The 25,729-nt window shown below is 39.6% G+C and overlaps 2 protein-coding genes across 28 annotated transcripts in view; one reads left to right on the top strand and one right to left on the bottom strand.

Annotated features, from left to right (window-relative positions):
- SYCP2 (synaptonemal complex protein 2) overlaps positions 1-8,221 on the top strand; it is a 64,296-nt gene extending 56,075 nt beyond the window's left edge. For all 8 annotated transcript variants that reach the window (XM_065566087.1, XM_065566082.1, XM_065566088.1 and 5 more), the window contains 4 exons: positions 1,855-1,913; positions 2,308-2,386; positions 3,766-3,822; positions 4,190-8,221. In XM_065566087.1, the coding sequence (XP_065422159.1) occupies positions 1,855-1,913; positions 2,308-2,386; positions 3,766-3,822; positions 4,190-4,261 (267 nt within the window). In that variant the 3' untranslated portion in view covers positions 4,262-8,221. The remainder of the gene's footprint in view (positions 1-1,854; positions 1,914-2,307; positions 2,387-3,765; positions 3,823-4,189) is intronic.
- Positions 8,222-11,707: 3,486 nt separating this feature from the next.
- PHACTR3 (phosphatase and actin regulator 3) overlaps positions 11,708-25,729 on the bottom strand; it is a 166,938-nt gene continuing 152,916 nt past the window's right edge. For all 20 annotated transcript variants that reach the window (XR_010592314.1, XM_005302943.5, XM_042858398.2 and 17 more), the window contains 5 exons: positions 23,708-23,763; positions 18,847-18,908; positions 17,421-17,561; positions 15,872-15,948; positions 11,708-12,313 (listed from right to left, as the gene is read on the bottom strand). Coding sequence is in view for 19 of the 20 variants with exons in the window: in XM_005302943.5 (XP_005303000.2) it covers positions 12,298-12,313; positions 15,872-15,948; positions 17,421-17,561; positions 18,847-18,908; positions 23,708-23,763 (352 nt within the window). In the remaining variant the exon portion in view is untranslated. The remainder of the gene's footprint in view (positions 12,314-15,871; positions 15,949-17,420; positions 17,562-18,846; positions 18,909-23,707; positions 23,764-25,729) is intronic.

The following is a 25,729-nucleotide window of genomic DNA, read 5'->3' as shown; positions in this document are numbered from 1 at the left end:
ATCTGTGGACCATTACTACTGGCTCTGAGAAGACGTGTTTTATAACTTGATATTAAAAAAAAGCTACACATTTTGTGTAAAGTAAAAAATTTACCATCTTCCTGGCATTTGGCTTTATTTTTATTTTCAGAGAAATTAACAGTCAAATTACAAATAGTTTATTCAGTCCTTTTTAAGCTTGGCTACTGCTATGCACTTAGTTGCTCAGTCCCCATTCCAGATTGACTCTCTAGAGAGAACCACTCCCACCTCCATAAAGAAGCCACCTGCCTCACTGTGTAAGGCTAACCCTTTCCCAGCATGATCAACACTACTAAGTGGTTAGGATGTTTCAGGCAAACAAATCCAGCCTTTGAAATTGAATGACTGTGTATTCTAAATAAGTCACCTAGCCTCCATAGGCCTTAGTTAACTCAGATGTAAACTTATTTAGTATCAAAAACAACAAGGAGTCTGGTGGCACCTTAAAGACTAACAGATTTATTTGGGCATAAGCTTTCGTGAGTAAAAACCTCACTTCTTCGGATGCATAGAGTGAAAGTTACAGATGCAGGCATTATATACTGACACATGGAGAGCAGGGAGTTACTTCGCAAGTGGAGAACCAGTGTTGACAGGGCCAATTCAATCAGGGTGGATGTAGTCCACTCCCAATAATAGATGAGGAGGTGTCAATTCCAGGAGAGGAAAAGCTGCTTCTGTAATGAGCCAGCCACTCCCAGTCCCTATTCAAACTCAGATTAATGGTGTTGAATTTGCAAATGAATTTTAGTTCTGCTGTTTCTCTTTGAAGTCTGTTTCTGAAGTTTTTTTGTTCAATGATAGTGACTTTTAAATCTGTAATAGAATGACCAGGAAGATTGAAGTGTTCATTTACTGGCTTATGTATGTTACCATTCCTGATGTCCGATTTGTGTCCATTTATTCTTTTGCGGAGGGACTGTCCGGTTTGGCCAATGTACATGGCAGAGGGGCATTGCTGGCACATGATGGCATATATAACAATTGTGGATGTGCAGGTGAATGAGCCCTTGATGGTGTGGCTGATGTGGTTGGGTCCTCTGATGCTGTTGCCAGAGTAGATATGGGGACAGAGTAGGCAACGAGGTTTGCTACAGGGATAGGTTCCTGGGTTGGTGTTTCTGTGGTGTGGTGTGTAGTTGCTGGGGCACATCTAGTTGAGGGGCACTAGGGGACAAGAGCTGAGGAAGCGTTGTTCTAAGTCAGCCATAAAAATGTTGGCATACTGTGGGGCCATGCAGGTAACCATGACTTGAAGGTATAAGTTGTCCCCAAATCTGAAGTGTCAGTATATAATGCCTGCATCTGTTGTTTAGTATCAAAATGGCTCACCTTGGACTTGGTGAGTCTGTTGCTAGCTCTAATGTAAAATTAGCATTAAGAATATTAATATTAAGATGAAGACAGAGTGAAGTAGTACAATAGGTTTTTACTCCGGAAAGAGCTTAAAATCAAACTTAAATCACACATTAGAACAAATTTAGTCTCATTTTAACCACATTGAACCCTCTTTGGAATGTCTGATCAAAGTGTCTCAGGCCTTCTATTTGCCAGTAGGGGAAACAGCCCATATTTCCCAAAATCTGGTGTGAATGGCTGAAATTGCTGGTTGAGTTAAAGGTGAGTGCTTTATGGTTTGATCTTGCCTCACTGAGCCTTTAATTTTTTAAAACACCTGAGGATATGGGCTGTTGTAGAATGCCTATTCATTCTGTTCTCAATCTCATTATAGGTTATTCGGGATCAGGAAGAAATCTTTTTTTTTTTTTAAAAGTCCTACATTCTGTGGATTAATTTCTTACTGGTTCAGTTAATTATTATATTTCTTTTTAGAACTTTTGGAAAAAACATGCACTTACGTTTAGTGCTTGCAAGAAAAATGAACAGCGGAGGTTAGTGGGGTTTGTTAATGTTATTATGAGACCTGTATTCTATTTATGGCTCTGCAGTTTACTCAATATATGATTTTGAGCCTAGTAACTTAATGCTCTACACCTTCGTTTCCTCATCTGTAAAATGAGGATAATAATCCTTGCTCATTTATATGTAAAACATATTGAAATCTATGGATGAAAAGCACTGTATATGAAAACATTAATAAATAATATTTTTATCCACATAATTTTCTGCCTGAGTCTAGTGCAATATTACCCTAATAGGGATAATAATGGTCATCAATGTTTTTAAATAGTATGTTAGACTAAAAGTTGAATTGCCCTATTCAAGATCTTTGTGGGATTTTCATATATGCCAAGGATCTTTAATTTGCATTTTTGTTGTTGTTAGGATTCAGATTCTTAAAACTTCATTTGAAAAGCACATCTCCCACAGTGTTAACTATGAGGAAAATATTTTTACTTCTGAGGTATGACATTTGTTCTGTTTAGTTTTCTTTTTATTTCTTACATTATGTCACCTGATGACTTCTTTATAGGCCAAGTCTTTACCTCCAGCATTATACTAATGTCCTCTAGATACTTTTTAATAACTTTTTTCATTAATTTGACCATAACTTGTGCAACATTAAGCGCCTAACTTTACCCTTTTAGAAGAGATGAACACCTAACTTGATAATCATGGCACAAATTTCATGGCCAGGCGGTATAGTTTATATTACATTCTGCCGCTTTACCTTACCAGTGTTTCAGTTATGCAGGAAAGAATCAATTGGAAACAAGCAGTTTGGCAACTGTCCTCTCAGTTTTTCTCTCTTCCTCAAGTTTTTTCCTGCCTCACAAATAAAAAACATCAAGCACCTCTAGCTTAAATGCTACCTTTTAAGGCACCCAAACTTGTAGTTCTTTGGGGAATATAATTAATATCTTGAATTTCACCAGGGAGAGAGTGAGCAGTAATTGCAGTCTTTTGGAGTACTGTTGTAATATGTTCCTTGTAACCAACACTGCTTAGTGAACAGGACACTGTATTGTACTCTAGGTGTATCTCCTGAGTGGGGCTAATCTTGAAATCTATATAGAGACCATTACAATAATCTGAAAATCATAAATGACAATGTCCATATCGGAGAGAAATGGGTACTCACAAACAGATGAAAAAATGTCACTTGCGGCTACAAAGGTCACACAAGGTCTCCGAAATAATGAAAGATCTGGAAGATCCAGAATTACCTTTAAGTTGTTAACTCCTTTGACAAAGGGCTGCTATGCTTCCTCAGTCAAGGGGGAATCTCTAGATGTTTTCCTTTATTCAACATCTTTGCTATATGTAGATAGAATTGTTTGAGATTCAATCATATCTAGGGCCCTGATCTTGAAAACACTTAAGCATGTGCTTATCTTTACTCATGTATGTAATCCCATTGAAGTAAGTGGAACTACATATGTATTTAAAATTAAGTACTTGCTTAAGTGCTTTGTTGCATAAATGCCTGCTCCTTGCAGGATCAATCCCTAAACCCTTGTCTCAGCCAATCTGAGGGGAAAAGTTGTCTGAGTGCAATAGAGAAGAGGTAAAATTTCATGTTTGCATACTTGTGGCACCCAAGCTAATGCTAATGTCAGAATTTGGAGTAGATGCCATAGTACTTAGTTGCTTCTGCCCTAAAAAGATTAATATTTCCCACCAGTTTTCTGGACAGCCTTATTTTGACCAATGGGAAGACTGAGCATTAGTACAATCTGATTTTACATTTAATTTGAGGGCATAATTGTCTTCATTAAAATGTATTGTCACTTGTGAAAAGAAAACGTGTGTGTACATGACATATGTTGTCAATTTTTATAGATGCATCTAATGAAAGAAGACATGAAAGGGCTTCAAGAGAAGCTTCTTAAAGAAATGGTAAATAATCTTGTTTTGTCTCAATTTGTTTTTGTATGCTTTCCTAAAAGAACATAATTATCTGCACATTCACTTTTTTAAAAGTTCCTTTCAAGATGCAATTTCTAGTACACTGTAATTTGAAGCAAAAATGGAAATACTAATAAATAGTATCATTAAAATAATGCTTAATTTTTAGTACATTAAAAGTGATATATGTATATACTCTTTTAGTTATGTAGTGCCTCATTTGGGTTTTAATAGAGTTAATATTAGCACAAGAAGGAAAAAAGAACATTCTAATGTTGCAATATCTGTCTGAATTCTGTGATACTTTTAAAAAGTTTGTTTTAAAGTGTATAATAAATGTGATACTGTTCTACCATAGCATGAAGAGGAGCTGTTTAATGTTCGCAGAGGATTGCAGACACTGTTTCTGGCAGAAGGGAGAAAATTCTAATATCGTAAATTCATATATTTTTGAAAATGTTTGTTTATATTAAGATTACTTTTTACTAATGAGAAGTTTTGACAATTGCATATTTACTGAAAGCTTTTTAAAGAAGTGCTATTTTAAAAGGATCTTCACATACTAAATTAGGAATATTTATTAACAAGGGGTCATTTTAAAAGGTTTATTTATTGGCATAGAAAAGAGGAGCAATTTGCAATTAAAACTGAAGTAAGTGTCATGTTTTTGATTTGCATGTGTACATAGGACTGCTATAGCAATTAATAGGAGCTGTGTTGTACATACCCAGACACAGAATTTGACCATACATTCTTTAGCACATGAAAAGGAGATCAAATGGCATTTTTGAAAGTTGTATCCTATTTACTTATGGTATTAGCTTTCAGTTGGAATTTGTCATTGACTAAAAATGTTTTGTAAAAATATATATATGTTTTAACCATATTGAAAATGTGTATTAAACATTTCAGAAAAAATATACTTTTGTGTCTTTTTTCACATTTACAAATTTGTGGCATTATCACAAGGCCTAAGCAAACTGGTGCATATTTTAGGCCATTTTGAACTCAAAGTCTCTGTAAATCTATGATTGGTAAAGCTCTCTAAAACAGATCGTCCAGGATGGCCTGCCCTTTGTATAGAAATACATCACATTAACCAGACTATACATCTTCCTTTTTTTTCCCCCTAAACCACACCTGACTAAAGATGAGACAGTATTGCACACACTCAGTGTCAAGAGGACATTAGCTTTTTACCTGGACAGGACTAAGCCATTTAGAAAATCTCCCATGTTGTTTGTGTCTATTGCTGACAGGTCCAAGGAATCTCCAGTTTCCAATCAAAAACTCTCTGGATGAATATCTTTTGCTATCATTCTAATGATCTCCAACCTCTTCCTAAAGTACTAGGTCTCTTTCTGCTTCAGCAGCCTTTCTTAAGAATGTCCTCATAACTGAGCTCTGTAGAGCTGCAACTTGTATCTCCATATGCACTTTTTCTAAACATTGTGCAGTAATTCAGACTTGGCTTTAGATGCCGTGATTGGCTCTACTATACTATCTTCCCTTTTGGACTCTATTCAGAACTCTATTTCCATTCCACTAGAGCAGTGGTCCCCAACCTCTGGATGATGCTGCTTGTTGGCGGCATTTCAGCGGATGCTCGTCCATTGGCCAGTACGCGGGCACACTTGGATGCCCCGGTGGGCACCATGGCACCCCCGGGCACCGCGTTGGGGACCCCTGCACTAGAGGGTATTGCTCAGTAGTCACCTGAAGTGGAGTACCTGGGGGACACTACTCAAAGAAGGAGAGGTTACTCATCCTGTGCAGTAACTGTAGTTCTTCAAGATGTGTGTCCCTAGTGATGCTCCACTACCCGCCCTCTTTCCCCCCTGCTTTGGAGTTTCTGCTATGGAACTTTGCAGTAGAGAAGCAACTGAGGGTGGTTTGCCCATGCAGCTCTATATAGCCTTGGTGTGGCACATGGAGTTGTGTAGGGTTCATGTGTGTACTGAACAAGCACTACTACTTAAAATCTTACCAAAAGCGCATGTGCACCTGCAGTGGAGCACCTATAAGACGACGTATTTTGAAGAACTACTGTTACTGCACACTGTGAGTAACCTTTTCTTCGGCTAGCATAACTCCATTGACTAAATTTTAGTTACCCTAGCAAAGAATTTGGTCTGTTTATTCCAATTCACAATTATTGAGATCATCCTAATCAGACAATTCCCTAATAACTATTACCTTTCCTGTAATCTGCACCTCTGTATTATTGTTCCACTCTGGTTTTGTTGAACTTTCACTGCATGTACTGTGTTTATTGATTTATGGTGCTTGGTTACACTTGTGTGAAGCTGTTTTCTGTTCCAAAATTGGTACTGATTCCATTCTTTATATTTGTTAACTCACTCAGTTTCAGTTAATTTTGCATTGGTGGTCACATCAATAAATACCAGTTTCATTAAGGTGCTGTGCCTTCCACTTGCTGCTACGAATTTTGTATTATTTACTTGGTGTTATGTTTGCTTCTCTATTTTGAGTAGATATATGAATAACTTGATTATAGGTCTGATCCTTTAAAGCAGTGGTTCTCAAACTTGGGCCGCCGCTGCTTGTTCAGGGAAAGCCCCTGGCGGGCCGGGCCGGTTTGTTTACCTGCTGCGTCCGCAGGTTCGGCCAATTGCGGCTCCCACTGACCGCGGTTCGCCGCTCCAGGCAGTGGCATGGGCCGAGGGACGTGCTGGCCGCCCTTCCTGCAGCCCCCATTGGCCTGGAGTGGCGAACCGCAGCCAGTGGGAGCCGCAATCAGCCGGACCTGCAGACGTGGCAGGTAAACAAACCTGCCCGGCCCGCCAGGGGCTTTCCCTGAACAAGCGGCGGCCCAAGTTTGAGAACGACTGCTAGGGGACGAGAGCTGAAGAAGCATTGTTCTAAGTCAGCCATAAAAATGTTGGCATACTGTGGGGCCATGCGGGTACCCATAGCAGTGCCACTGACTTGAAGGTATAAGTTGTCCCCAAATCTGAAGTGGTTGTGGGTGAGGACAAAGTCACAAAGCTCAGCCACCAGGCTTGCTGTGGCCTCATCAGCTCTCGTCCCCTAGTGCCCCTCCTCTACTTGCGCTACATTGATGACATCTTCATCATATGGACCCACGGAAAGGAGGCCCTTGAAGAATTCCACCTGGACTTCAACAATTTCCACCCCACCATCAACCTCAGCCTGGACCAGTCCACACAAGAGATCCACTTCCTGGACACTACAGTGCAAATAAGTGATGGTCACATAAACACCACCCTATACCGGAAACCTACTGACCGCTATACGTACCTACATGCCTCCAGCTTCCATCCAAGACACATCACACGATCCATTGTCTACAGCCAAGCCCTAAGATACAACCGAATTTGCTCCAACCCCTCAGACAGAGACAAACACCTACAAGATCTTTATCAAGCATTCGTAAAACTACAATATCCACCTCGGGAAGTGAGGAAACAGATTGACAGAGCAAGACGGGTACCCAGAAATCACCTACTACAGGACAGGCCCAACAAGGACAATAACAGAACACCACTGGCCATCACATACAGCCCCCAGCTAAAACCTCTCCAGCGCATTATCCACGATCTACAACCTATCCTGGAAAATGATCCCTCACTCTCTCAGACCTTGGGAGGCAGGCCAGTCCTCGCTTACAGACAACCCCCCAACCTGAAGCAAATACTCACCAGCAACTACACACCACACCACAGAAACACCAACCCAGGAACCTATCCCTGTAGCAAACCTCGTTGCCTACTCTGTCCCCATATCTACTCTGGCAACAGCATCAGAGGACCCAACCACATCAGCCACACCATCAAGGGCTCATTCACCTGCACATCCACTAATGTTATATATGCCATCATGTGCCAGCAATGCCCCTCTGCCATGTACATTGGCCAAACCGGACAGTCCCTCCGCAAAAGAATAAATTGACACAAATCGGACATCAGGAATGGTAACATACATAAGCCAGTAAATGAACACTTCAATCTTCCTGGTCATTCTATTACAGATTTAAAAGTCACTATCATTGAACAAAAAAACTTCAGAAACAGACTTCAAAGAGAAACAGCAGAACTAAAATTCATTTGCAAATTCAACACCATTAATCTGGGCTTGAATAGGGACTGGGAGTGGCTGGCTCATTACAGAAGCAGCTTTTCCTCTCCTGGAATTGACACCTCCTCATCTATTATTGGGAGTGGACTACATCCACCCTGATTGAATTGGCCCTGTCAACACTGGTTCTCCACTTGCGAAGTAACTCCCTGCTCTCCATGTGTCAGTATATAATGCCTGCATCTGTAACTTTCACTCTATGCATCCGAAGAAGTGAGGTTTTTACTCACGAAAGCTTATGCCCAAATAAATCTGTTAGTCTTTAAGGTGCCACCAGACTCCTTGTTGTTTTTGTAGATACAGACTAACACGGCTACCCCCGATACTTGACATCTATCTGTGTAGATTTTCTCAAATCCTGCAGTCTTTATTCATGCAAATCTCTGACTTCAACATGGAATTGACTCATCTATTTTTACTTTGTTGAGTAAAGTCTTACTTATACAATTTCACTGTGTGTGTATTTGACTCCGTGTCTCTCTCTCTCTCAAAGTTGTTAAATCACGTGATTGTTGTGAAGAGCACAGTAAACTACACTGTGTTAAAATACATCTTGGTTTTCTTAATATTCAGAGCGTGGTTTGGCCCCCCAATCAGCTATGCCTAGAAATACCTATTCAAGAGTTTGGGGTTGTTGTTTTTAATGTTTTATTTGTCCACAGAACACGTATATCATGGACACTGGCAATGTAAGTTTTCCCGTACACTCTGTTTCTCTCCCCAACAAACACACTATATTTCAATTCTGACCTGCAGGGCAAAGGCACCTTGGTTCTGATGCCTATTCAGTACTGGGCTATTTTGTTGAGTCTGTCAGAAAGGGTTCTAGACTGTGGTAGAGGCGTTAACATGGATACCTCTCTAAAAGGAACTGGACTGAAGCCACCCAGTCTCTTCATCACATGGGCCACCAAACAATGATCAGATGATAACTGTTAGTCATGGAAGACCCAGACCTTGATTTTCACCAGTGACCTCGAAGTGAAAAATTCTGTTGTCCCCTTACTTGTCCCTAATCATTCTGCCTCTCCCACCACATGCACAGGTTTAATGCTTTTAGGAAGATTGTTTTGTCTGAGATATCCTTGTGGGGGACCAAAGTAGTTCTTAAAAGGTGACCAATCAAGTATTTATTAAAAAATGGGCTTGTGCTGGTATTTGCGTCTTTAGTATGTAAATAAAAAGACCAAAAAGTTGAGGGAGGGAATTGCTTTTGTTTTGATATAAATATATATGGTCCTCCCTTTTAGCTAGAGGAATTCGGGGATGTCTCAGGGAAGTTTACTGTGAGCTAAAGAATTAAGTCAAGGGGTGTGCATATCAAGTATTTCACAAAGGATTATTTTATCCAAAATATTAGTTATTAAAGATAACTAGGAATTAATAAAAAAGAGCTTTAAACAGTCCAATTAAAAATTCCTTTCCCTTTAAGATACTCAGCTTTCACTTAGCTCTTGTGATGTCATCCTTCCAGTAGTTCTTTAAGTAGAATAAAGAAGAAAAAAATGCAGAAGCCAGTTTTTTTGAAAATTCTTTGCAGGTTATCTGATTGATCTTGAAACTTAGTTCATGGGTGTCAGTGTAGCTTAACAAATTTTGATATCTCCATTGGTTATAGAAGTTATGATTAAGTCATAAATCAATTGGTAAATTCTCTCAGATCTAATATGTGATTGCTTGTCATTTCCACTAGGTGGACCTCCTGATCTGAGTCAAAGATTTCTTACCAGCATAATTGACTTATTCAAGAATATGCATCTGAAGAAGTGGGCTGTAGTCCACGAAAGCTTATGCTCTAATAAATTTGTTAGTCTCTAAGGTGCCACAAGTACTCCTGTTCTTTTTGCGGATACAGACTAACACGGCTGCTACTCTGAAACCTGTCAAGAATACGTGAAACTAATGAATATTTTCTTTGAATTTGCAAGGTTTTGAAGATTGTATAAAATACAAAAGCTTTTTTTTACTTTGCATCTGTATGTTGTAAAAATAATACACATGTAGTTGCATTTTTTTAAAAAAGCTGCCCTGACTAATATATCGTTAATATTCCTTTGTGCTTATAATACTATATTTTTCAGAACCATTTTCTTATCAAGGTAGTATTTATTAATGAGGGCTTAGTGGGAAGGTGAATCACTGCTAAACTAAAATGTTTTGCTCAACTCCAAACCTGGTACCTAGATTGCAAGCGTTTAGGGGTAGGGATTGTCTTTTTGTGCTGTTTGTACAGCACCTAGCACAATGAAGTCATGGTCCCTCACTAGGGTTATGAGGCATTTTGATAATACAAATAATAATAATAAAGTGTACAATCCACGATGCTTGTTTATACTGCAAGGCTCATCTATTTTCCCTCTCAAATTAGAAAAAGTATTTCTTACTGAGAGGTGTTTCTTTAATGTTTTCACTCTTTCCCTGTATTACTCCTGAATTTTCATTCATTATATTATGACGGTCAAATATCAGAACTTGTGGTTGAATTATTCTAATAAAAATGTTAAAATACCAGTTAGCATGATGATATAGATTTCCATGATGAGGCTACAAAGTTCTAAAATCAGGTAATTAAAGAGACAAATCATTGGATTAAATCATGATGGTTACTCAGGGACTTATAAATATTGGTCACATAGATCTAAGTCTAAGGTTATACAAAATTAAATCTAACTAGACATTAAGCTGAATGGCTTCTAACAATGGCTGAAACTAAGTATATTATCAGTATGTCCTGTACATTCATAATTCCTATTATTGTGGAGGGAGTACAATAGATCTTTGTGTTTAAATGAGACATTTCACTCCAGTGCTGATCACTGGAGAACCAAAAGCAATTAGGCCATCCATTAGATGCATTAATTCTGCACACCATCCTGCAGTCATTTATCAGGAGTCTATATCCATAATTCCCTTTACCTTTTATCTGTTTGCTTATTTGTTTTCATGTCTTCATTGGGGTCCTTTCTGCTGGCTTGAGGTTGACGTGTCCTACCCAAAATTTTTTACTCTTTTTTAAAACTTTTACAAAGGGTAGAACTTGAAACATCTATGGACAAAATTTTGACTTGTATGCGTATGTGCCACTTCTATTACAGTCACTGAAGAAACAGAAAAACAAACACGGCTACCCCTCTGATATAAAGAAACAGAATATCTTATGCAAGTATCATTCACATTTTCATCAATATTACCTACTGTTAACATTATCACTTACATATTTATGATTTTTAGCCAAATCCTGTATTCCTTACTTAGGCAAATCTTCTGGATTTTGTTAAGCGTTGTGGCCTATCTTGCTTATAGTTTTTCATAATCATTTCTGTTAGGTTTGTTTTTAGTAATTATTAGTAGAAGTATCTTTTTTCCTCATCAGGAAGTTATCAAATCTCACGTACATTTTTACTAGAAAAAGAATACAACTATCAATAGTTTGATAGGTAAACTGTTAAATACACTTAATTGACTATGTCATGTTTAAATTTGCGAAAGCTTAGTAATTTTTTACTGTAGTGACAGACTACATTTCTTACAAAGGGCCAGGTCCTCAGCTATTGTAGAATTACTCCAGTTGTAAGCATCTGGTCCAATATCTTTCCTCCACAAGGTGGGAAGCCCATTGTCTAAATTCTACTGATCATGGTCTCCCAGACTGTGTGCTGACTTTTGTGGTGCAGGAAATCTGGCCCATAATAATTACAAATCCCCTCCCCTTCAATCCCACCTGGGGGAAAAAAGCAATTTAAAAGAAGTGCGCTCATTTCCTGCAATAAGTAGTCATTTAATTAAAGAACAAAATTAACAGGAATCAAAAATGTTGCAGTTGTGTTTTCGTTAGACATTATATAAAAAAGAAAGAAATTATAATACATTAAATCATTTTGTATAACATGAACGTAAGTGTTTTACAAACTAATTGTGATTAGTTCAAAATGTCTTGTCAACATAATACTGAATGACAGTGCGTCATGTCCATTATGTCAGAGGCCCTGGAATGGTAAAGCCTGTACATGCACAACATCTCCTTTTCCAAGATATGCTGCAAAACAGTTTAAAACAAGTGTTAAAGGAGAGCAGTAAGTTCCTTCCAGTAGCTTTACTTCATTCGTTTTCAGCTGATCCTCCCACCCCACAGGCCATCACTCTTCAGGCATCAAAGAGCGAAGTACGTCCTCTGGTAGGTAGCTCCTGTGTGTACGAGCTGCAGAGATTTCACCTGCACAGTCCTTCTCTCACACACACGTCAGGTTATCGTGAACTGAACTTCAGGGAAAGACCTTTATACGTTCCCTGATGTGTGTTCAGCAGCAGTATCGAAAGTAAAGACAAATTCTTCTCAGAAGAAAATCTCTATGGCCTGTGAAATCTAGAGGATTATAAAAAAGAGACACTTTAAAAATCACTTTATAACAGCATTTTTTAACATTAAATATATTATTGCAATAAGAAATAATACACCTCTACCTCGATATAACGCTGTCCTCGGCAGCCAAAAAATCTTACTGCGTTATAGGTGAAACCACGTTATATTGAACTTGCTTTGATCCACCGGAGTGCACAGCCCTGCCCCCCCCGAGCACTGCTTTACCACGTTATATCTGAATTCGTGTTATATTGGATTGTGTTATATCGAGGTAACGGTGTATTTAATAATGTGTCCATTCTGTTTAATACCATTGAATCACATTTCTAGAGCATCTTTTTTTCATGAAAGATCCCCAACGTGTTCTACATATAAGGCCAATATGACTAAAAATATGCCAGGGTTCATACCATTTTATCCCTTTGGTTTGAGGGTATGTCTATACTACCCACTGGATCGGCGAGCGGCAATCGATCCAGTGGGGATCGATTTATTACGTCTAGTCTAGACGCGATAAATCAACCCCCGAGTGCTCTCCCATCGACTTCTGTACTCCACCGCCGCGAGAGGTACAGGCAGAGTCAACGGGAACGGCAACAGTTGAGTCACTGCGGTGAAGACACCACACACAGTAAGTCAATGTAAGCACGTCAACTTCAGCTACGTTATTCACATAGCTGAAGTTGCGTAACTTAGATCGATGCCCTCCACCCCACCCCCCCAGTGTAGACCAGGGCTGAGTGCCTCTGGCGAAAGTCCTCTCTGCATACGGGCTTCCTCAACTACAAATTCTCTCTTCCTTGAGTTCTGTTATGTTCTTTTCATTCCTCATTGACTCCCATTTCCAAATCTCCCCATCATGTATTTGCAATAAGGAGGATGGAAGTGAGGCTGGGAATTGGTGTGGGGGAAAGACTAGGGGGCTGAGTTGTGAAGAAAGGGATACTTCAGGGGTTTAACTTTGAAAAGAAAACAAAAAAAATTGAACTAATAGGATGTGCCTATCTTCACCCTTACCACTTTGCTTGTATGTTAATTGCTTCTCTTTACTTCATTCTTTGTCTGCCTTTTTTAGAATGTACCCTCCAAAACAATGACTGTGGTGCAGATCTTCAAAGATATTTAATAATTGATTTAAATAGGAGTTAGCCACCTAAATACCTTTGAGGCTGTGAGCCGTGGCTTTGCAAAGTGCCTGCCAGAGTTTGGCTTTTACCATTATCTAAATAGTAATAATAGACAGGCAGAATGCAATTTTGACATGACAATAGCAGCAAAACACCTGACTCATTCCAGCATGTTTGTAGTACATTATTGTGGTTGTAGAACTGAAGTGGCGTCTTTAAAAGGATTTTAATGTTCTAACAAGCAGTTTACAGTATCAGACTTGATGTTTTCAGCATGATTATGAATTAATTAGAATATCATTTTGGGCCTACCCATTACATATGAAAATTATGCTAGTAGACACAATCACTGTTCAAATCATAATTGATAAATGCCATATACCCGAATATACATAGTAAGGGGATGTGATGGTGAGAGTAATTCCACAGCAAGCAATACTTGGTAAAATGCATAGAATTATTTTAAAATCTATCACGAGGAGGTTATTCAAAACCTTTTTATTAATGCCTTTTTAGGAGGTGTGGTAGTGAAATTATATATCTTCATATGTTCTGATACCCTTTGACTTGTGTACCTCAAAAGTATCTAATGGATGTTATATGTGATTGTTTTACCACACCTGTTTGCTGTTTTAACTCCTACAATAATGGCATACGCTTCCTCAAAATGTAAACAAGCTAGAATAATGCTCAGGCTTATCCCTCTGTCGATAGCCTACATTTTCAGAAAAGTGTGTGTGTGTGTGTGTGTGTGTGTGTGTGTGTGTGTGTGTGTGTGTGTGTGTTTGAAAATATGTGCACATTGTGTGTGCATCAGCCATGATTGCATGGCCAGACACAGTAACTGCATGCACGTGTCATCAGTTAGCAGTCTGAAAAGTCATTTGCACGTATAATTATTTGAGCATGCAAACACAATTGTGCATGAATTTTTTTAAAGATATGGGCCATAATTTTGTTTGTTGCTAATAATATACCATGATATACTGTGATCCTGTCGGCTTTCACAAAATAAGCAATGCTGAGTTGGTATTTTGATGTGCACCTTTTAAAAAAATACCCAAACAACCAGGTACTGCCAGTAGAGGTATTGTTGATATACGAGGTGGCACTCTTTCTTCTGAATCCGTACAGAAGAAATACCCTGAGGCATTGGACAGTTTTTCTCTTGGATGAGATGTAAAAATAAAGTCCTAAACACGGTACGATGGCACTAGCTGAAAGTGGTTAGGAGTATTTAACCCTGGTGTCCTGGCCACATTTCAAAATGTCTCATTTTAATCTGCCTAATTAAACTCCTCAAGTAGCTTCAATTAAATAAACTATCCTTCGCTGCCAGACCTAAGCTACAGTCTTCCCATTACTGTAGCTATTATTTTGCCAGAAGCCAGTGACATAAAACACATGGCTGAAGCTCAGGTTCTGTAATGTCACAAGAACTGTGACAAATTCCCAGCTCTGTATATGCAGTCTGGAATTATCTAATGGTTAATATAAAACTTTGGGTCAGTTTCATCCCTCAGATGTGTCCCATTTGAGAGCCAATGAGATGCTAATAGAAATCAAAGGGCAGAATTTGGCCATTACTGTTGCTATTCACTGCAAGGTTTCACTCTCCAGGGTTTTTGCCGCCCCACGCGGCGCAAAAAAAAAAAAAAAAAAGCCGCGATCGCGATCGGCGGCGGCAATTCGGCGGGAGGTCCTTGGCTCCGAGCGGGAGTGAGGGACCGTCCGCCGAATTGCCGCCGAATAGTTGGAGTGGCCCTCTCCGGAGTGGCCGCCCCAAGCACCTGCTTGGCAAGCTGGTGCCTGGAACCGGCCCTGTCCACTAGTAACTGGATCGAGACCCACTAAACATTTTACATAGGCCACTAAAACGTCTACTTTCTATTGAAAAAGCTGGCAAGACCGTGAGTGCGTGAATGATACTGAAACCTTCAAGCAGAGCTTTTTCTTTTAAAATCCAGCAGAGTGAATCCTTTGTGTATTATTTATAATCAGTACAGGCCTTCTTTTATGTACTATAGTACAAACACTTTGTCTTCTTATTGTTCAGCATTGGTGTTACAGCTGAATGATGAGACTGCAAACGTAAATACTTTGCCTATTCAGCTGTGTTAAATCCCATGTCATGTTCTCTGTACAGTACATCCTGTGTTCCTTCTCCAGTGAGGGCCTTTTAAACCACAGGTACAAACAATGTATTTTGAGGGTTGGGGGTTTGGGGAGGGAGTTGCTTGTCAACAGAAGATAATCTAACAGCAAATATACTCTGAGATGAAGCAGAAGCAGAAGCGCTTTTATTTTTTTCCCCAGGTAAAGCTTTTTCTGCAGATTTTAGAGACATGCAGGAACAATATGTTCTGCGGATTCAGGACTCAAAAGAATTGATACTGCAGGTAAAGGAAAATGAACAAATATCTGGATGACCGACCTTGTCAAATGCTTGCTTGATGCATGTACCTCCATTTCATTACTTTTGTATTCATTTAGCTCTTTACGAATTGCTGCCTAGGAATTGAAAATGGAAGCAAGGTTAAAAAAATCATTTTGGATTTGTAAACATTTTTAATAGCAAATAAGAGCCCTGAAAAATAATCAAAACAGCAAATTCCATGTAAAGAGTGTGGTAGGCTACACACAAAGGACATGTGGTCAGCAAATATTGAGGCGAGCCAATATTCAGCTTCTCTCCATGCATACTGGTCACTGTCTTTTAAAGACATTGACATAAATACTATCATCAAAACCATTATTGCAAAGGATTACTCCACATCATCCGTCATCACTGACTAGCTGATCCTAAGACCCGTTTATAGAAGCAGTCCTTAGAGGAACATAAAATCATAATGCTCACTCCCCAACACTTAATGACACTCTGGTTAAATTAGTGAGCAGAAGTTCCTCATCCAGCAACTGGACAGTTGAAATGTGGAGAATTTCAGTACTGAACCATTTCAAAATAAAAATCAGACTGCATTGTTACAATATGCAAATAATGGATCAGATGATATAGTCATTTACATGTGTGGTGTTGCACAATCATATATGAGGGGGGAAATTTCCGTCTTGGTACATTACACACCATAAAATCCAAAACAGCTGTATATCGATTTGTTCCCTTTCCCCAAATGACTACTCAACATCCCCAGTTGTTCTCCCAACCTCCTTAGCCAAAACTTTAAAACTTCTTATTCAGCAACCATTGTAGCCTGATTCATTGTAAGCCATTTCCTTACTACCCAGTAGGGTGACCGGACAAGCAAGTATGAAAAATCGGGACAGAGTGTGGAGGGTAATAGGTGCCCATATAAGAAAAAGCCCCGAATATCGGGACTGTCCCTATAAAATCGGGACATCTGGTCACCCTACTACCCAGCCACTTAAGTATGAAGTCTAGGATCATTTAATACTGTAAATCAAATATATGAGAGAAACAAGGTGGGTGAGGTAATATCTTTTATTGGCCCAACTTCTGTTGGTGGAAAGGACAAGCTCTGTGAAGCTCAAAAGCTTGTCCCTTCCACCAACAGAAGTTGGACCAATAAAAGATATTACCGCACCCACTTTTTCTCTCGTATCCTGGGACCAACAGGGCCACAACAACACGCCAAAAAAAAAATCAAATATATGGTAAGCATATAATAAAGTGAAAATGTGTGTACTCTAGATTGGCCACTCTCATGGCTAGTGAAAAAGTGCTTTCCATGGGAGTTCATCAGTTGAGAATAAAGTAGTGATGTGTACATGTTTGTAACAAAGATTTTGTACTGAGTAACTTTGGGGTAAAGTTTGGTCCTAGATTTCTCAGACACTACAGTAATGGGTGGCAAAGATCTATGATAGATTGTGTAGTATACTGCCCTCCATACTTTTTCTAATAACTGTTGTTAGTAAAACCACCGTTTACATGACCTGAGGTACTGCTTACAAGCAAAGCAAACAGACAGTAGTCTTAATTATATTTGTAAGTATGTCTGTACCTTATCAGCTGCTGATAGTCTTGTCCAGGGTTTGTCTGCTCGTCTGTCGTAGTCCTGTGCTTTTGCCACCTCAACATAATCGCTGAATCGAATTAAAATTTTTCTGTCTCTTAGTTCATCGACTGTAGGTCTCTGATTGAGCTGTATTAATAAGTTTTGTAAAGAAGTATATCAATGTGACTAGGAAGTAAAATTGAGACATACATTCAACAGCACAAAAATGGAATCACATGCATTTTTATTCCCCATCTTCATTTTGTGTATTGTCTATTTATGTATACAAAATATACATCTATTTAAACTGAAAAGATTTGAAATTGATTAATTCGTCTTAAATGCACAGGAACACTGAGATCTAGAGCCAGATTCTGATCTTATTTACATGGGTAACGCCATCATTCCAGATTCACACTGTTATAATTGGGTTCAGAATCTGTCCTGCAGTCAGTGAGTGAAACTTATCTATGATTAGAAACATTAGGATAGTTTTTGTAAAGGAAAATTATTAATTTTAATACTGTGCTATCTTTAGTCTTTCTACAAAGGCATTTTTCTATTAACTAGACTTCGCTCTCCATGTGCCTTTATCTCAAAGAGCTATTGAAACACTTCTGAGTATTATTGTTAAACAGTAATAATGGGGTAAATGGAGCCGAGGGCTATTGTACAGTGGCTTTATAATGGAACATTTTGTCACACACAGCTTTATAAAGCTGAAGTTGCAATATATTTCAAGTAACCACAATGAATTACAATGTAGGGCTCAATCTTGTAAAATTCCCATAACTTTGTCTGAATAAGGGCTTCAGGATTGGGCCCAGTGTAAGAACTACAGACCCAAGGCTTAGCAAACTGTCATCACAATGTGCCTTTGAATATTGCACTGTGTTACCACTGACTCCCGTGGGGACTTCTGCAAACAGAGCAATGACAGGATCAGGCCTAGAAGCTGATAGACCTTCAAATGAAAAGGTCTGCAAACAGAAATTTCAGGCAGGAACGCACCTGCTGCTCAGCAAGGAGGCAGCTTACTCTGGGATTCTCACTGCTACGAACAGTGGAAAGGAACTGCTTTCCTAGCAATTTAGTTGCAAAATCTGCAGGATGAGGCAAATGATCGCAAATTAGCTGATTTTTAGGTTCTTGTGTAAATTTTCCATTAGCCTCTCAAATACAGTGAGCGCCATTTTAAAAGCCAACATTTGTGGATAATTACCTGAGATATTGTAGTTATTTTCTATTCTAGTTATTAAACACTACTCTCATATATCATTGTATATACATGTTGACTTTTGAATGGTGACCACCACAGCTGTTTGTCTTTAAAATGATTTAAAACATTTAGATACTGTTTTTACTCTGGGCTCTTTGTTATTAGTTTGCACTCAGCTTTTTAAATGTCACTGAAAACATTTCAAGATTTTACCTTTCTCGTCAGCCTCTGCTTGATTTCCCTTCTTTCTTCCTGCTCTGTTTGATCATTTCTTTCTGCAGAAAATATAAAAAAAGAGATGACTTTCCTCATGTAGGAAGATCAGCTGTTTCCAATACATCCAGGCAATAAAAGTTACAATATGGAGAAGCGTGGTGCTGTTCCTTAGTCCTTCTGAATTGCTAGCTCAGTCCTTACTATGCCTGCTTGGTGCATTGCCAGAATATACAGCTATCTTTCAATGAGGACACAGAAGCACGTATGCCAATGTCAGCTTTTCCTGTGACATAACCTCCAGTTACAATGAGCTTTAATAAACATAAAGCAGCCAGTCCAATTCTTCAGCTAGATAAACTTTTAGAGGGAAAAGCAATACCTTTAAAATTATGAATGATTGTTTGTTATGCCATGTCTTTGTTAGAGTCCTGCCACACTTGCATTAAGATGCTGAAACATTTTCCTGTACATACTTCAGGGAAAGCATGTACCTCGTGAGCTTATGCTCTCAGGCTTCATATTTAGTTGGTCACGTTGCTACGCTATTCATCCTTGACTTACACACTATCCCTTTCCCTCTACTACTCAAGATATGCCAATTGTATTAGAGCCTCTTTATACTCACAGGTTTTCTTTTGTGGTATTCTGTTCTAACCCAATCCAGTTCGCTTTTGTGTGTTCTATTAACATTCAAGCCGTGATAACGCCTACACACTGGATCTAAAAATAGACTCGAGTCCTGTACCATTGTGTGAAATATAGTCTTTGCCTTAGGATACTACTTAATGGATTTTCTATTTCTAGTGCAATCTGTTACTAAATTTAGACTCAAGTCCATGGCCTAAATGCTAGAGACCTAGGGAAAAGATGTTTAACCATTCAGTGAGCCTAGAGATCAGTGGTTTTCAACCTTTTTTCATTTGCTAAAAAAATTTGTATGGAGATGCAGACCCCTTTGGAAATCTTACACATAGTCTGCAGCCCCCAGGGGTCCATGGACCACAGGTTGAAAACCACTGCTATAGATAGCAGTGTTATAATAGTCTCTTAGTTAAGCAAAAGCCATATTCTGTTAAATGTTGTCAGAGTTAAACTATTGTGTCTTAAAAGGCTAGTTTTGGAAATGAGCCTTTTCTTGCCCCTCCCCTTTTTCTGTATTCTTTAGATTACATTGAAATACAGACACATGAATCTATTTAAAGAAGTATTGTAGCAACATATCTGCAACTAGGTAAACAGAAAATGTAAATCAGAGAACCTAAAATCACACAGTACACTATAGGGGTGGTGTATATGACTTTGAAGTAGAGTACATGAGACTGATATGGCAGTGTTTCAGAAGTGTCAGTGAGATGACCAAAGATTTAGATGGCAATTGTCTGCAGTATCTGAGGAGGAAATATGAAAAAATGGGGAAATATAGCTTTAAAAAAATTGAACATACTATGTAATGGCAAGATGCCCCCAGGAAGTAACTAGCATGCCTAGTTCAATATTTATTAACCCCTTTTTGACTAGACCTTATGGTTGTATTTTCACTTAAAAAAAAAGCTGTTCTCCATCAATTTAAATGTCCATCGGAATATAGTCATGATGCATTCTACATGGGCACTGGATGGTTTTCTAAGATGGAAACACGAATATGCCTATCCGGTCTGAAGATTGTTTTTTGTCGTTTTGAAATGCTAAGCACACATCATGGTCTGTCTAGGTTGGACATTAGGAAAAAGTTCCTAACTGTCAGGGTGGTTAAACACTGGAATAAATTGCCTAGGGAGGTTGTGGAATCTCCATCTCTGGAGATATTTAAGAGTAGGTTAGATAAATGTCTATCAGGGATGGTCTAGACAGTATTTGGTCCTGCCATGCGGGCAGGGGACTGGACTCGATGACCTCTCGAGGTCCCTTCCATTCCTAGAATCTATGAATCTATGATAATGGCACATCTAGATTTAGGTAAATTAAACTTGTTTTGCTTAACAATTGTGGAAGTATGAAAAGCAATTCATCAGGAAGCATATGCAAGATCTTGGTAAACTTTACCTATCTGATGGAAGGAAGTGTCAGCAGGGATATTACAGAATGCAAACATTAGTACAGAGAAGAACTAGAGAGGTTTTCACAGCAACTTCACATTGCTGTATTTGGATTCATTCATTAGTAAATGGCTGACTTTAACGCTACACATCTCAATGGAGTAACAGTCCCATTACACAGTGTCACATGCAGCAGTGTAACTCACACCCTTGCTCTGTATGAGTTATGCAGGGAATTCTAAACTATGCATGACACGGCAGCAATCACCAGTGTTAAGAATGAAGCAGGGATTGTACAATCCGATGTAAGAGAAGCTGCCTGTTTGAATATGAATATCAATGGCTTGCTCTCAGAATATAATAGAAAACCCATCTGAACTCCTGGGACTGATTTTTAGGTTTGAACACACAGTTCCTGTGGCAGTCGTGCCCTGTACTGAACAAGCAGGGTTCTTCCATATTTAAAGCTATAGGAATGAATAAAATCAATAAGATAATAAGTGTTGGGTTTTTTTAAGTACCTCTCTTATCCAAGAGTTGCCTCCATGAGGGAGAGTAAAAAAAATTATTTCTCTTCATCTCCTGAATACTTTAAAAAAGTAACATCATAATAGCACTTACAAGTCATGAGGTCGCACTGATTTCAGTGGGGGTACTGACATAATCATGGTTTGGCAAGATCAGATCCAATCATGCTCTCATTGAAGTCATTGGGAACAGTGTCAGGATCTCTATCACTAACTTGAACACTGACTTTTCAACAGCTGCAGTCAAATTATTTACCCTTCTTTGTCACATGTTCTAATGTCCCTGCTGGCCCAGTGATGACCTGGGTTCTTTGCAATGTAACTGACATTTTTATGTCATGAAAAAGGTAAAGTAAGTAGAATTGTGCAGCTTCTGATCCAAGTGCACCCCGTGCAAACCCAGAGTAACTGCGCTGAAGCTGACAGAGTTGCTCCAGATTTATGCATGGTAAATCTAACCCAGTATGCTTAGCTGGCATTGAGGACATATCTTTAATTCTGCTTCATCTTCTGTTCTGCTTTAGCTCCCTCTGTAAGCTCATTATATGAATGTAACACAATGTGGGGTTTTTTATATATTAAAGCTGGTCAGTTTAACCTAGATTAAGGATGTAGCCAGCGTACATCAGAAAGTAACAAACATGAAGGACCAGATTCTCAGAGGAGCTCAGCTCTGATTTAGACCAGAGAATGAAGGGAGCAGGTGTTCAATGGGAGATGCAGAGTGTTCCACTCTTCTGCAAATCTGGCCCCATCTGATACAGACATTTTTAGATCAATTAATTTTCCTTTTGAGAGCGAGGGGTTGAGGTTAAAGTGGGTTAATATGTTTACAGGTCACAAGAATTTGTGTTGTGTTATTTGTATTTTTGAATATGTGTAAATAAATCTGGGTATGCATTGAGTGGGTTATTAGTTTACATGTCATAAGAACTATTTACAAAGTAAATGGTTTGATGTACTTGAATAACTGAACCAACCGAAGATGACCAAGGAGTCCCCTTCAGTTCCCTCTGTCTCCAAATCCTATTGACTTCAATGAGAGCAGCATCAGGCCCTCTTGTATAAACTGATAAGAAAGAAAAAGCAGCATGCAATCCAAATCCTCACAAATTAAGGTGACACTGTAATCTTTGTGGTCATGCTGCTTTTTCCCTCTTTCTTAGTATAATTTGCCTATACATTTCTAGTTTTCTCCTTCAGGAGAAAAATTGGGATGCACAATTTAACTTTGTAAAGACGACCCTTCCTAAATCTAAACCATTCTGGAAAACTAATGTCCCCCATGTTCACAGGGACTTCTTTCTTCAGTTTAAGCAAGAAAATGAATCTGTCAAACACCTGAACAAATGGTCAGATTAGAACATCAGGCTCATCTTGTGACATGAAATTATGATTAAAGTAGGCAAATTATTTAGGCAATTTTGTGTACTAGTGAAATACAACCTTCGAAATGATTAGATCTGATTTAAAAGCCAAAGACAGCATTGCTTTCATAGAATGCAACCACGTATTCCATTAAGTTGTTCACGCTTGTTTGAACAAGTAATTGGTTATTTTTCACATAATAAAGTCTTTTACATTTTTGGTGCTAAGATACACCATGAATAGAGCAGAATGTATGATACTTTTCCTTAAAGCAGTGGAACTCCACCTTTTCCGTCCAGATACCCCATGTGACAACAGAAACAATTTTCAGGATTCCCCTGTTCTCATCGTTTTGGGGATTCCCCGGCCATCTAAAGGAAGTTCAGCAAATGTCTCCAGCAGCTCAGACAATAGTAACAGGCAAGGAGTCTGATACCCTTGAACTGTCTCAATTTGCCTTTTCCTGTCTTTAATTCAGTTTCTGTTTAAATTAGAAAGGTCAGGAACGGCTCTGATGCAATTGACTTGCTAGGAAAGTCACTGTTCTGCAAGGATGCTTATGTGCTTCACTTTGGCATTGATGGATTTTAATTGACAGTGTGCCCTGACTCTTTGTAAAATGATAATCGAGGTGATTGCTAAACTGACTCACACCAAGACCATGCTTCCTTCCTCATGCAGCCATAACAGCAGGAATTATTTGAAAATTTACATTTGTATTCCTTTTTTCTGCATTAAGTGGTATGCCTTCAGACAAGTACACATAATAGACACCAGAACACACCCCAGTGAAAATTCCATTGGTTACAAATCCATTCCCAAAGGGAGGGCATGAACTTGTCTACAGCGGAGAAATGGCTCGGAGAAATGTACTCAGTAGTTTCAATACAAACATACAAAATGCTATTATTTTTTTAAAGTACTCACGTTTAAGTATATTCCTTCGTTCGAGCTCCTCGACAGCAGGTCTTTGGCTCAGGCGCCTGCGGAAAAACACCAAAATCACATTTTGTACCATGTCTGTTCTTGCAAAAGTCTGTACTGGGCTAGGTGCAGGTGTTGGGGTTTTCCTCAGAAAATCATCTCCGGTCAGTGAAGGAAGGGAATCCCGAAAGCTGGATATTTAGTTCTTTTATTCTTCCCAAATGCCAGCAGTGCAGGTGGAAGTTTTCCTCTAGTTTGCTCTGCTATCAGTGTAATCCTTCCCTGACGTATACATTCTTTTCATCCTATTTTCCAAACAAAGTCAGCTGAAAATAGTGCCCCACTACAGTTAAATTCATTCTTGAGGAGGCATTTACCCTGAGAATCAAATGGGGTTCTTGGAAATCTTCTGCAGCAATTACTGCCTCCGCTCATGTAGCAATGGGTGCCCCTTTTCTAGCATCAACAATGATACATCCTGAAAAAACATCGCCTTGCTAGAAATAAAGCCTCTCTATGCAGGGTGGTTTCCTGGTTACAGATATGACAGAGCAGTCCACTAGCGTTACTAGTGCCTGGTGAATAAAATTCATGTGCTGCTCACAGTTTCCTGCTGTCTGAACTGAGTGAGTGTCTTCTGCAGCTTCACCTCCCCTTTCAGTAGTGCTGCCTCAGGATTGAGTCTTCAAATCATATGATCAGTGCCAGAGCGATTTTATCTTGCATACCAAATGAGACTTCCCCAAGAGATGCTGCTAATATCTGCAGAGACTCTCAGGTAATTGAACACCCACACACAAGCCTTTATAGTTATTGCATTTGCTAGCTTTCGAACAATAATCCAGCCAACAGAGAGATAAAAGGGTTTCTACTGATTTCTGGCAATATTAAGGATCCTCGCTTCCTGCCTGAAATAGATGTTACACTGTAGGAGTCTGGAGGTTCCAAAGCCAGCGTGAGTGCCAGCAACGGGCTAACACGGAGACTCGCAGGCACCATGAGAGTGATTCTAGTATCACGGTAAATAAAGGGCAGAATTCTAAAATGATCTTATACCCTTGCACTGTGTCGAACACAAAAGAGAACAGACACTAAAATGATGAATTAACGTCTCTGATGCTAGGTTTCCCCCCAGCATTTGTCACCTGATCAAATTCACTACCGAAATCAGTTCCTTGGATTTGCCTGGCAGCATCGGGATTCAAGCACAAAATGAACCCTGGCAGCCTTCATGAACGTGCCTCCTTTCCTTTTTGCTTATTAATTCCCCTAAAACCACTGACAGGGCCAAATCTACTCTCAGTACCACTGGTGTAAATGTGGCGTAACTCCTGATTTACACCAATGTAAATGGTAGCAAGATATGGCCCCGTGAGCTTTAGTGTTTCAGTAACAACCCCTGTACCCAACTCCAGCCATTCTTCCTTCTATTCCCAAGGATTTTTTGTGGGTGTCTTTGATTTCTCCTTAGACTTAATGGAGCAGGTCCTATACCTCAGCCTAATTCTACTGAAGTGAATGGAGCTATGCAGAAATGCACCAGTTGAGAATGTGGCCACATGTTTTTAATTCGGGGTGGGCAAATTTTTTGGCCTGAGGGCTGCATTGGGTTTTGTAAATTGTATGGAGGGCCGGTTAGGGGAGAGAGTCGTGGCCCAGCCCCCACCTCCTATCTGTGTCCCCCCCAGGACTCCTGCCCCATCCAAACACCCCTTCTCCCTGTCCCCTGATTGTCCCTGGAACCCCTGCCCCTAATTGCCCCCTGCCGCCCCATCCAAGCCCCCCTCCTTCCTGACTGTCCCCCTGGGACTCCTGCCCCCATTCAACCCCCGTTTCCCCCCCTGACCGCCCCGACCCCTATCCACACCCCCACCCCCTGACCACCACCCCGAATGCCCCTGCCCTCTATCCAACCCTCCCTGCTCCGTGCCCCCTGCCCCTTTACCGCACTGCCTGGAGCACTGGTGGCTGGCGGCACTACAGCCGCGCCGCCTGGCTGGAGCCGGGCCACGCCACCGCCACCGC

The sequence above is a fragment of the Chrysemys picta genome, chromosome 13 (assembly GCF_011386835.1).
Source record: "Chrysemys picta bellii isolate R12L10 chromosome 13, ASM1138683v2, whole genome shotgun sequence".
Taxonomy (NCBI): Eukaryota; Metazoa; Chordata; order Testudines; family Emydidae; genus Chrysemys; species Chrysemys picta.
The sequence above is the reverse complement of the archived record's forward strand: the minus strand, read 5'-3'. Positions and strand labels throughout refer to the sequence as shown.